Raw genomic sequence first — 12,868 nt, 5'->3', positions numbered from 1 at the left:
ATGCAACTCCTGAGGACATAATGCTCATGTTCCCAACAGTTTGCTGAAAGCAGGGTGGTTTGCTTGTTCTGCTCGTGCTTTGCAGGTGTTTGAATCTGTTGATGAAGTGGAACAGGCTGAAGCAGATGCTCAGTTGGAAGATGGCAAACGAAGCAAGATCCCCAATGGGACAGTTCCCAACGGCACGTGTTCCCCTGATTCTGGCCACCCCTCTTCCCAGAACTTCTCCATTGCATCAGGATTCTCAGAGCGCAGCTTCAGCAATGAGGACAGCGCTCTGGAAACCAACAAATCCTCGGCCAGCTCTCAGGGAAAGGCCGGTAGGTCCGACATGCCAGGCCCACAGGACCCGGATGGTGCCCTGCAGGAGAAGCTGCAGGGCCAAGACAGCCTGGAAGGTGAATTTCCCACTGGTGGAGGCGTGGACTTTGTTCCCGTGGGTGAGAGCTCGGCAGGGGTCCTGCGTGATCGTGACGCTGTGGCCCTGACTGTGGTAGAGAGCTGGGCAGACAGCGAAGCTGAAAAGCAAAGCTTGGTGGAGAGTGAAGATAACCTCTCTGAGGAGCCAGAGATGGAGAGTTTGTACCCGCAGCTGGATTCTCTGGCTGTAGCTGATATGGCCAACAGTGAAGCATCTGCTGTCTCCTCGGCGGGTGTCACCTACTCTGTAAGTACGGGCTTGTTCACTGGGTGGGTTTCATCCTGGGTGTCCCACTGTTTACCTGCATTTGCCCTGTGCTAATCCTGCAGTTGCGTGTACAGGGGCCCTCCACCTTCCACCCAAACTCTGCCCTGTCGCTCCGTTGCCCTTGCGACTTTCTTTTTGATTTTTATTTGAAAACGAATCAACTTTGCTTTTGTTTTGGGCAGCCAGAGCTACTGGACATGTACACAGTGAACCTGCACCGCATTGAGAAGGACGTGCAGAGGTGTGACCGCAACTACTGGTACTTCACCCCTGCCAACCTGGAGAAACTCCGCAACATCATGTGCAGGTGGGAGGTGCGGGGGTCAGGGTGGGGGCCTGCCTGCCCTCCCTGCGACGGGAGCAGGCTCCTGACGCTGGTGGCTGGTTTCCCTAAACTCACCTTGAGACTGGAGCCTCAAACTTTGTTCTGGTTACTGAGTTTTGCCTCCTTGACTTCCTCGCCCGAATCCCCTCATCATCCCAGAACTGGCGCCACAGCCCCAGAGAGCTCACGGTTGCCAGACCGAGGAATCCAGCCGTCCTGCCTTGTGCTGCTCGGCCCAGTGACTGCCGCGGGCCTGGGTTGGTGGCCAGAGCAGAGGGCTCCCTGGGGCTGCTCATGCGCGCTGCCTCGCCCTGTCAACCCAGTGCAGCCCACCTGCTCTCTGGAGTACGACTAGAAAATGTTTTAATGAGGATCAGCCTGCAGAGCTGTAGTGCTAATGAGGAAGTGTCTACCCAAGAACCCAGGAGACAGCCATACCTGGGTGCATTTCTGATTCTCTTTGCTTAGTCCCTGTGACTAAGAGGTTGCTGTGTGACATTCACCAACTCAGACCAGCTCCAGCTCAGCAGCTGCAGCTGTTTCGGGGGCAGTGAAGGCTAAAATATTATTACTCATCTTGCAAATATGAGGAGAAGCTGCTATTTCATTAGAACTGTCGCTTTATCTGACAGCCAGAGTTGGAGATCTCTGCTGAGATGAGACCTGCAATACAGCAGATTTTGGAAAACTAATGGGCAGGATGGAAAAGATTGTTTCCTTGTGCCAGCAGTGGATCTGAGTCCTTTCTGAACACATTTTGACTTGCTACCAAATATGGGAAGATATCTCTGCAGGGCTGGTTGCTTCCTGGGACACTGGGTGCAGGGAGATGAAGCAGGCGGTATCGTGCAGAGCACCAAGAGGATGAACTGAGGGGGAAGGGTGAGAATGAGAGATAAACTAACAAACTCTATCAGTCTCTGCCCTTTGACCAACCACCTCACCTTGCTGTGCTTTTTGATTTCACTTTTCTCTGTGCTGATTTCCATGCAGTGGCTACTGCAGGGTGTTGATCCAGGGCCGTGCATGCATGGCTTACCTGACAGTCACTACGGGAACTTAATCATTTACAGGCCGGCTGTAGAGGAACAGAGCGCAGGCGTAACAGAATAAACAGGTCTGATTTACCCTGCCTGCTGCCGTGCATTGGTGGCAGCGTGTAGGAAACACCAGCATCCCAGGAATGGAGGCAGGGCATGGGCAAGCGAGGTGGCAGGCTGTGGCACTCGTGTGGCATGGGAAGGGCTCACAGGCCACCTTTCCTGCTCTCTCACACAGCTACATCTGGCAGCACATTGAGATCGGCTACGTGCAGGGGATGTGTGACCTGCTGGCCCCTCTCCTGGTCATCCTGGATGACGGTGAGTGGGTGGTTCTGCTCCACTGTCCCCATACCTTTGTGGGAGTGCGTGGGGGTATCTGCTGGACTGGTGGTGGCCCTTTGCAGTGGGAGAGTCCCATGCTCAGAGGTGTGGAGCAGCTGGTAGCAGCATCCCATTTGTCCTTGATGCTGTCTGACTCTGGAAGCCCAACCTGGGGACAGCATCTACCTTTTGCAGCGTGAGGTGTGTTTCCGAGGCCAGTCCCTGCTGCGCAGCTCTGGCTCTGCATTTGTGGAGCGAGGAGGGGTATTCCTGCTGCGAGTGGATGTGGGGTGTGGTGATGCGGGTGCAGACGCAGCAGTGCCCATGCAGCTGAGCAGTGACTGCCTCTCTCTCCCCTGTGCAGAGGCTCTGGCTTTCAGCTGTTTCACTGAGCTTATGAAGAGGATGAATCAGAACTTCCCCCACGGGGGAGCCATGGACACCCACTTTGCCAACATGAGATCTCTGATCCAGGTAGGGGGGTCCTGGCAGAGGGTTGGCAGCCTCTCAAACCAGAGAGGGATAGGTGTTCTTGGGGCAGGGGTCTTGGAGGAGCTGAGAGAAGCTTTCAGTGGCAGAAAGCAGGAGGGAGAGCGGGGGGCTGTAAAGAGAGCCTGGGAGTGACACGTGCCAGGATTGCAAAGGAGGGAAAAGCTGGGTGGAAGACGGTGTGGGTGGGAGAGCAGTGGGATTGGAGGAAGGCAGGCAGAGAAATGGCTGGTGCCTTCGGTCTGCACTGATGAGTTTCCTCTTGCTTTTCTTGGCAGATTCTGGACTCTGAGCTCTTTGAGCTGATGCACCAGAATGGTGACTACACTCATTTCTACTTCTGCTACCGATGGTTTCTCCTGGACTTCAAGAGAGGTGTGTTCTGGATGGGAGGCAGTTGAGACCAGCAAATGGGGAGGGAAGGCAAGGTCTGCCATGCTTCTCAATATACTCTGCAGCTTCAGTTGTCTGAACGTAACTTTTTACCATGTGTTCCTGTTTTGCTTTCCCCTAGTATATTTGTGGCTGACTTTTCTGTCTAGGTACAGAACCTGTTGTTCCTGAGCTGCTGGTGAGCCTCCACCAGGTTTGTGTCCTGAAGGCTGTGCCACCTGCTGCAGGCCAGAATATTTGTCTCTGCAGATGACTGACTTATTGCTTCCAACTGGAACAGGTTCTTGTGGGAAGAAACCACCCAGCGTGTCTTCCTAGTGCTGCTGTGAACTCTGAGTCTGGATGATTGTAAACCAGTGGCTGGTGTGGTAATTGCTGGGCTTTTTCCTCTGTTAACAGAGCTGGTGTATGATGACGTGTTTGCCGTCTGGGAGACCATCTGGGCAGCTGCACATGTTTCCTCTGCACACTATGTGCTCTTCATTGCCCTGGCTTTGGTGGAAATGTACCGGGACATAATCTTGGAGAACAACATGGATTTTACAGACATCATCAAGTTTTTCAACGGTACAGCTCGTGTTCTGTTGGGCTGAATTTGTGGCAGCTGCTCAGATGTAGGCAGCACATGTCTGTCTGACTGCTAGTCAGTCATGTCTGAGCTATAATGGTAAATGCTTAAAACAAACAGAGCAGTGTATGGTTGTGTGATGCTGATGCTTGGAATGCGATGGTAAAGCGACCCCTTGCCCTGAACAGTCAGGCTCCGAGAGGTCTGGTGGTGCCTGGGGGAAGCCACCCTGCCGTCCTTGGCAACAGCCCACCTTGCCATGCTTGAAGGGAGCTGTGAGCATAGGTTGTGCTTCCTGCTGGCTGTAATCATCCTGAGGTGAGTTGGTTAATGATGGCTCTTTGGAGTCAGGTGTCTCTGCGAGGGATGGTGCTTGGGGACCTGGGCAGGAATCTGCAGCTTCAGCTCCTGCCTGGAGCTTGGCTGAGAAGCAGAGAGGTGTGAGGCTGGGGGGACTCCTCAAGACACCATGTTGCTCGGGTCTAGCCTCTTTGTGGGTTCCTTCTGTCTGTGTTCCAGAAATGGCTGAGCGGCACAACACCAAGCAGATCCTGAAGCTGGCTCGGGACCTTGTCTATAAAGTCCAGACTCTGATTGAGAACAAATGAAGGATATGGGGAAGACGAGGCATCCAGACAGCCGGGAATCCCCTTCAATGCTTCCTCCCCTTCTCCTTTTTCTCGAAGTGCCACACCTGTGGAAATAAGGTAGTTGGACACATGCTGCTGTCTAAACTGGAAGTACCCTTAGCTCTCCAAGTGCTGTGTTCAGTGTTAGGTCCAGGGGCCCCAGCTCAGATCTTCACAGCCTTCTTCAGTGACTTAACCAAAGATCTGTACAACTGCATTTTATTGCTAAGGACTTGCTTTGGAAGCAGGACCCAGGCAGTCGTTTGCCTTGCTACAGCAGAAGGCCACCACGTGCGGTTACCACCACAACTGCCAAGGGAGTTGCCAGCATCCCAGGTCAGAGCTCGGGGTCTGGGAGAGCAGAGCTGCCAGACCTCCTCGGGGCCGGCTTGGGCTCAACAGCCTTTGTTGCAAGGAAATAAAGCTGCTTCCTTGGACAGCCGTTACCCTGTGGCACGGGAAAGCCAGCCAGCCCTGCAAGCCTGGGCAAGACAGGGATGCTGCCAGTACTCAGTTTCTTACTAACATTATGAGGTTCTGCCAGTAACAGAGAGGGACTTTGATCACAGAAATTCCTTTTCTTTTGATGTTGTCCCTTGATGCATAGCATCCCTTTCAGTATTTATTTTAGGGCTCTCTTCTCTCCCTGGGATTTTTATGTTATTTATTACTACAATATCAGAGTACACAAGAGTTTCAGCTCTGGATGGGTTTTCAGAAGAGCTCCAAATTCAGCATTGGGATTTTCTTTCAAAATCCAGCCTCTGTAACGCTCTCTGAACATTGGAAAATCTAGTCCTAACCTTCTCTGGGAACTCTAGACTTGAGGTTTTCATACCTGCCTTACTCTAGCTGCTTGTGTTAGGAGTCTGGTCTCCCTGTCGTTCCTCTGCAACCCCTGTTAGGGGAGAGCTCCTTGGAAGGCAAGTCAGAGCTCCTGGCTTCAGTGACTGTCCTGACTTTCCCTCTGAAGGTGCCTGTCTCTTCCTCTCTTAATTAAAAGACCAGCTGCTCAAAGCTAGACAGTGCAAACAATCCCCTTGGTGCCTGCAGGTTTTCTGTGTGCTTCTGGGGCTGGCTGCAAAGTCCCCTAAGTCCACTGAAAGTCTCCAGTTAGGTCTTGGTGGGCTTCTTTCACATGCCTGTGAAGAGGAAAATAGCCCAAGGTCTCTGAGTGGTCTTTGCTTTTGGAAGATGCACTTCTGTGGTCACTCCTGCAGTGGCTCTCCAGCGTTGCAGCCCCTGGAGCACGCTGCATGAAGTGCCTCTCCAGCACTACCAGCATGAGAGCTGAGCTGCTGTGTCACGCTAAGGCTGCGCTATCGAGGGTTTGGATTCATTTTTTAACTCAGGTAAAAACAATAAGGGAAAAGGAGAGGTGTAGGTTGTTGGTAGGTCTAGTTCAGCCAGGGAGGGCTTTGTCATGGCCACAGAAGGTTGCCATGAATGTTTGCTGTCAGCAGCAGGGAAGATGCTGGGTTGTAGCTCTCTATAAGGGTACTTTCTCTCAAGTTTTGCTGCAAAAATTTGTGTTCCCCCTCCATGCAATGTGTGATGTGTGTGTGCTCTCCTCCTCCCCCCTGCAAGATAAGGCCCTGCTCTTCTCTTGCTGTTGGAGCGCTGCTCACCAGAAGGGAAAAGGGGCCCTTCCCTTCTTCTGTGTAACATCTGTCTGTGCTGACTGTGTTTTGTATTTATTTGTGGCATGTGTCAGATGTTGCTTGCAGAAAAAGACAGATGTAAATCTGTAGAAGAGAAAACTGCTGCTTCAGAAAAGCTCTGCAGAGTGTGATGAAGCTATTTGCAATTTCTGAGCAAACCAGCTAGTCTTTCTACAGTACTGGGACGCAGAGGCTGCAGATAGAAAAACCAGGGAACAGTAGTAGGTACTGAACCCTTGGGGGAGGGGACTGCAGCAGGGGCGAGAGCAATGGGGAGCCTTCCATTTCTTATAATCCCAACAAGCGAAAGCGTACCAACAATCTAGGAAATTCTCTGAAGCAATTTTCTGCATTAAATCTCCAAAGAATGCTTGGTCTGTAGTAGCACAGGAAACAAAGGCATCTGAGCTTCAAATCTGCCAGTTCACGTGTGAATCTTTCATCTTTCCACAAAGCAGAGCCTGTGCTCTTCCTACCAGGCTGCTCCTGTTCCCTCTAGGTCCTAGGACAGGTAGTAGTCTGCCTGCATCCCCTGGGAAGGGGAAGTGCTCTGTCCTCCCCTTTCTGAGGGACAAGAACCAGTAAGTCAACACAGTCTTATCAAGCAACATTGCTGACACTTTATTTTCAAGCTTATGTTTTTCTTTTCTTGGTTTTTTTTTTGAACAAAAACAGCCAAGAAACTCTGCACAATATTTGCTGTCTGTATTAACTGAGAGTGTCTTTGGGCCGCTCAATATCAGTGTTTTTTGAATAACTTCTGGGGGGAAAAAAAAGTATTTATTTATTGATTGTACATTACTGTGTGTCCTTGTGTTCTTAAGTATGTGAGTGTGCATTGTTATGCAAACGGAGATATATCTTTTCAATGTTCTTTACGATATCTTGTAAATGTTTACCAGAAAATTGTGTCTATATATAATATATATACAGTATAGAGAGAAAATATGTGAATTAAGTGGGTTATTTTTTTGAGGGGGCTGGGGGGGAAATCTTTTGCTTCTAAGAACTGTGTGGTTTCTATAGCACCTATTCCATGATGTGCCAATCTGTCACTGTCCCTGTACTGTGAGAGTTCTGGTACAGCAACAGGAAGCTCAGAGCAGAAGAACCATCATGACCTCAGCTTAGCTTGATTTTAGTTCTGACTTTAAAACGGGAAAGAAGACAAAAAGGAGGGAGAAAAAAAATAATAAAAAAGCTTTGTTCCAGCTATGGTGCTGAATAGAGTCCGCAGGAGCAGATCTCTGCTGGAGCTGTGCAGGGTTTTGTGCCTGCCCTGGGATTAGCTTACCTAAGAACAGTCGCAGAGTGGAGGCTTCTGGATTGCAGAGAAATTGGATAGTCTAAAGAACATGGTCGGTCATTTAAACTGGAACTAAAGTAATTCACTTCTGCAGCTGATCATACTGTTTTGTTAGGAAGGGAGAATTACATGACCTGTACAGAGTACTTGCCGAGCCGATCTGCTCTCCTAACTAGCGCCCACCCAGACTAGCTCTGCTGAAGGCGGTGTCCCCCACGCACAGCTCTACTCTAATTTGTACAAAAGTCAGTGAAAACTCTCTGCTTCCGAGTACTCCCGTGACAACTTGAGTCTGAACTTGGAGGTCTGGCTTTGTGTTCCCATGCAGATCTGAGACAGAGGACGTGAATGGTTTCCAGGCCCTGCTCTGGTGGACGGTGCTGTTCCCCGCTCCTGCCCTGCCAGACCCTCGCCGTGCTGCTGGCATGGGAGCAGGCAGGACAGCAGCTGCGGGAGGCCAGAAACAGGCTGTGGCAGTCCCTGTGCTCTGCCCTACCGCAGCTCCTGTCCATGTGGTCCCAGCTCAGTTTTGGGCACCTTATCAGAAGTCGCAGTAGGTAGCAGCTGTGCTCCTTGCTGACCCCTCGGGGACAGCCGCTGTCTGACTGGCAGGTTTATGTGCTTGTGGAGACCCATAGTGAAGCAACACCAGGAGTGTGGGGCTCAAGTGTGGTTAAAAGCTACTAAAATGTAAGGAAAGGTTTTTGTTGTACAGCTGTTCATAGGCCTTCTCCTGCCTCAGCCTCTCCTGCCTGGCTCTGCCCCTCTGCTAGACTGCCCTGAGATAAAAGCATTATTCTGGATTTCCAACAGCGTGAATCCTCATGGCCCTGCGAGACGGCACAGACCTCTCCTGGCTGTGCAGCCGGAGGATCGCCTGTTTACCACGGAGGGAGAAGCCCGTTGCAGGGGAATGCTTGCCCATATACAGTAATCTTGTCTGGTTCCTTGTGGGAGAGGAATGTCTCATCCCAGCAGCTCTGTGCAGCTGAAATCCACCCTGTGCAATGGCACTACAAGCCAAGGACTATCTTTAGCCTGCTGTTGTTCACTCTGTGGGACCAGGGACTCGAGCTGCTGCGCCTTCTCACTTGAGACTGCTGCATCCTTCCCGTGGGGCGTAGCATCCCACCTGCCCCCAGCCCGTGTTCTCTGCTCCAGGTCACTCCAGAGCTGAGCCTGAGTGCAGGACAGACTCCATGGGCTGAGCTGTTCAACTCGCATTGCACCCAAACTGAGCATCTGCAGAGGTGTGGGGTTTTCTCCTTATCTTTTGTTAGAGCTGCTCAGCTCGCAAATAACCTCTGTATGATTAAATACGGTGAATGTTTGTGTCCTGGCCCTGTGTTCCCCGAGGGAGTTACTATGGATTCTCTTTCTGCATTTGAGCTTTCTGTTGATGCAACCTACCAAATAACTCTTGGTACCCGTCTCTCTTAGTGTTACTCATGTGAACACTTTAGAAGTTGTCTTTGTTCCTAAATGTGAGATTTCTATAGGAGTTCTTCTCTTACTGTGTTGAATCTCTGAATTGCTTTGCTATTAACATTTTTCATGAAGACTGAGAGGGTTTTTTGCATGAGAAGTTCTTGCTGCCACCCTGTTCTGCTCTCAGCCAGCCTCTTATATTTTGAACATTCCTTAACATATCCAAATATACCTTTTCTCCTAACTAGAGCCAGCAGTGGAAATGCAGGTATCAGCAACCATTGTCACTGATAAGTAAAAAACAGATCAAGAGGAGTGACTGTTCTAGATGTGGTAGCTAGGAATCGTGGTTCTGCTGGGAACCCACGCATGGGCAAGCTGCGCCTATCCCTAAATCCCACCTTAGAGACACATGCCTTTGTGGCAGGGTGGTGGTGAAGAGCAATTTATGGATTGAGATTCTTATTCTTTCTTCTTTATTTTTTTTTGTTTACTTACTTTAACCAGGCTGGCTAGTCTTCCTTTCTTTCCCCATTTACTTTGAGTAGCTGTCTAATTCTCTGCACTGGGAGCCACTGTGGCAAACAGTCCTCAAAATAGGTATGGGACCAGTTTCAGGATGCTCATCATGTATGTTTGCTTTTAAAAATACCTTATACTATCTTAAATTGCTGTTCTCTGCTGTGGTATCGCTGTTCAGCTAGTGGTAGCCCATTCATCAGTGGGGTCAAAACGTTTGTCATTTCATCAAAGCATCTGTGAAATAGTTTTCACTTCATTTGGGAATTTCCAGTAGTACGAAGCAGTTCGGGGCACATTTTCTGCATTTTACTATCGCGTGAGCACAAATTGATAGTGAAAGAGCACAACTCACAGATGAAGTGACAATTTTCTAGCAATATGGAAAGGTTGTAAATCTCACCAGAACCAGTTTTCAGAAATTCTTACTAAGTTTTTAGACACCCTGAAGTAGATAATACGCCACTCACTGTTGCCTGCTATTTCAGGCACTCCAATGATCTTCACTCAAGGTCATTATCCTCGTTGCCTGCCCTGAAGTAAACACATATCGCTGATGAAGGCACCTGAAGTCTTTGTGGTCCCCAGTCACACTCACCACATTTATGTTCTATGGTGGCAGCGTGGGCCAAAGTTAAGGCTGTTTTGGTGCCATAGCCATGCATTTCTGCAGCTTAGAGTGTTTGGATTTCTTCTAAACTTTGTCCGAATCCTGAATTTCCTGGAGAATGTATGTTGTTGGAATAGCCATAGCAGTCTTTTAATATGTGTCTAATTTTAGATTAGTGATAAGCATATTCAACCTTAAATTCCCGTTCAGTAGTTTAATAACTTCCTTTTTTAAATTGATTTTGCACACGGAGACTAAGCAGGGAGCCCAAAGACGGAGCTGGAGGTGACGGCCTCTGGTCCGTGGCTGGGTACGATTGCTCCCGAGCCACTGGCACGCAAAGGGTCTGTGTCCCCATCAGCTCTGCCTGCACCCCAGGCTCCGGCAGCGGGGGCCAGCCCTGCACACACAGCCGTGCCTGGAGCAGGTGGGTTGTGTCCGGCCTCTGCCCCACCAGATGGGTCTGCTGAGCCTCTCAGGTCTCCTGCAGAAGGCCCCCGCTTCCCTCTGCCCAGCAAGAGCAGCCGTCGCCCGTCGGGGCAGCTGCTGCCCTCGGCGGTGGTGAGAGCCTCTGAGGAGCTCAGCATGTGGCAGGGAGTGGGCATTAAGTGCCACCCAAGTGGGAGATGGCTAGGAGGAAGGCCATTTTTCATCAGCTCTTTTGTAAGGGGTAAAAAGCACTTTTGTTTTGTTTTTAATAAATCAATGCTAAAATTTGAACTATGCACAAGATCTCAAAAAGTACATGGAAGTTTTGAGAATCAGTGTGGCTTCACTGCTAAGGAAGGTAAAGAATTTAAAATCCTGATACTGGATACTGAGATACTAAAAATTTCATTTTCATGACTACATAGAAAGATCTACTTAAATTCTCAGAAATTCAGTCTCTTCTTGGAGAGTAATTCCCAGGAGCCAGGGAAGGAGAAAGCTGTTTTTCACAAACAGAATTAATGAAAACTTTTGTTGAAAATCCAACTCCGATGTAACCTTAGACACATGATTGTCACTTCCCTAGTGCTAAGGTGTGTACTGGAGAGCTTGGCAGGGTGAGCGGGTGACGCTGGGCTGTCACCCTGCTGCAGCCGTCACGGAGATGACAGGTACCATCCCAAGCTCTGTGGGACATTGGGATTACCTCTCAACAGCAGGGTTCTGAATGTGTCTGATGTACTGGCATTAGACTTTTATGTTGCCCTACACTGAATTGCTGCTTTTATATGTTGGATGCCATTTTGGTCTCTGGGAGTTGCTCTATCTGAGCTTAATGAGCACTATAGCTTTGAATATATTTGTAGAAGTGCTGCTAATGTTCTTAGATTATTTGAATTCCACACTGTGGTATAATATCTGTTTTATATTATTTTATCCATGCTTTTGGTTTTTTATGTAAACTGTTCCTTATTGTTGTTCAGAAAGAAAAATTAAAGCTCTATTCTCTATGGTTAATGTATTTTCAAATCAATAAAATCCTGGTTGTTCTTTACGGCTGCACAGTCCCTGGTAAGACGGCAAACATGGATTACCCTGAAAAGGCAGTGCTGACGCCTTCAGAAATGCTGCTTCTGAGAGCGCTGGGGGGTAACTCTGCTGCACCCAAAAATGCTTTCGCCTCAGGGGGAGCAGTGGGATGCTCAGGTGCTTTCATCCTTGTTTTGAGGGCAGACTTCTGCCTCCCTCCTCAGAACTCCTGCTCCTTGTTGCAAGAAAAACTGCTACTAATTTTTAATGAGCACTCAAAGCCACGGCAAAATAAATAGGCCTGTGTCAGCTTTAGCCTGGAAAAATCTCCCCTCGTTGCTGAGCGCATGTCAGTAAATGCTCACTTGTGCCATTAATGAAACAGTAATTCCAATTAAGTTAATCTGCACCAAGCTATTTATGTGCTCTTTAAGCTGTGGACAAGGAAATTTTCAAAGAAAGAATCAGTGCATGGCCTGAGATCTTCTCGAGCAGAATCTTTTGCTTGCCCTCCTCCCACTTCCAGCACTTCTGTAGCAGGGAACACGCTTATTTTCTGAAAGTTACGGATAGCTCTGCACAGCACTGCAACTGCTGTTCGGCTTATTTCACGCTGTGTAGCAGCTTCTCTGGTTTCCGTGCAGCGCCGGCAAGGGGAAGGCCTGAGATCTAACGGTGCCTCTTGGGTACAAGCGAAGTGGGGAGCAGATCGTCCCGGGGCGGGCAGAGACGTGCTGGTTTCGTCGCCCCGGGTGCTGTGGAGCTGCGGCGTGCGCAGCCCGACCGGCGGCAGCTGCGTCTGGGGTACAGGCAGCTCGGCGTGAGGCCTGCCTGCGTTTCGGCAGAGGCCCTTCAGCACCGGAGTCTTGGGGGGAGAGAGGTGAGAAGGGCCCCGGGCTGCGGCCTGGCTTGTGCAGGGGGGTTCTGGCGTGGCCGTAGGGAGCGGGATGGGGAATGGCTCTAGGGATGTTTTGAGAAGCCCGGCTGCCTGCTGCTCTTCGGCAGAGCGCTGGGTCGCTGCCTGTGTATATGAGCAGGGTGAGATGCTCCTCAGCGTCCTGCTTGTCCCAGCCACCGCCAGGGCAGATGCTCTGGGGCAGCGCTGCTGCTCCTGCACCCCCAGGGGAATGGTGGGAGGCTCCTGGCTCTGCTTCCAGCCCTCTGGTTATGCCGGCACGGCCAGCTGCACCCTGGCCATCGGGCTCCCATCCCAGCACACGGGACTGCAGCTGGCTCCACTCGATTGCCAGCTGAGTGACTTGTCTGGGGCCAGGACCGAGTTTTACCAAGCCCCTGAGAACTGCAGCACACAGGACAGAGGAACTGAAACAAGCTGGGCCCGAGGGGGAGGCGAGAGTGCCTTGCTAATGAATTGGGGGGGTTGGAGAAGTGCTGGGACAGGCCCGCACTGCGGCACCGGGCCAGCACAC

General features: G+C 50.4%; 1 protein-coding gene across 7 annotated transcripts in view; it reads left to right on the top strand.

The window, feature by feature from the left end:
• SGSM1 (small G protein signaling modulator 1) overlaps nucleotides 1-11,430 on the top strand; it is a 49,954-nt gene extending 38,524 nt beyond the window's left edge. For all 7 annotated transcript variants that reach the window (XM_064465917.1, XM_064465919.1, XM_064465916.1 and 4 more), the window contains 7 exons: nucleotides 86-667; nucleotides 871-995; nucleotides 2,292-2,374; nucleotides 2,742-2,851; nucleotides 3,145-3,241; nucleotides 3,659-3,826; nucleotides 4,347-11,430. In XM_064465917.1, coding sequence (XP_064321987.1) covers nucleotides 86-667; nucleotides 871-995; nucleotides 2,292-2,374; nucleotides 2,742-2,851; nucleotides 3,145-3,241; nucleotides 3,659-3,826; nucleotides 4,347-4,435 — 1,254 coding nt within the window. In that variant the 3' untranslated portion in view covers nucleotides 4,436-11,430. The remainder of the gene's footprint in view (nucleotides 1-85; nucleotides 668-870; nucleotides 996-2,291; nucleotides 2,375-2,741; nucleotides 2,852-3,144; nucleotides 3,242-3,658; nucleotides 3,827-4,346) is intronic.
• Nucleotides 11,431-12,868: the final 1,438 nt, after the last annotated feature.

The sequence above is a fragment of the Phalacrocorax carbo genome, chromosome 15 (genome assembly GCF_963921805.1).
Source record: "Phalacrocorax carbo chromosome 15, bPhaCar2.1, whole genome shotgun sequence".
In the NCBI taxonomy this organism is placed as follows: domain Eukaryota; kingdom Metazoa; phylum Chordata; class Aves; order Suliformes; family Phalacrocoracidae; genus Phalacrocorax; species Phalacrocorax carbo.
Note: the sequence above shows the minus strand (reverse complement) of the source record. Positions and strands in the feature narration are given on the sequence as shown.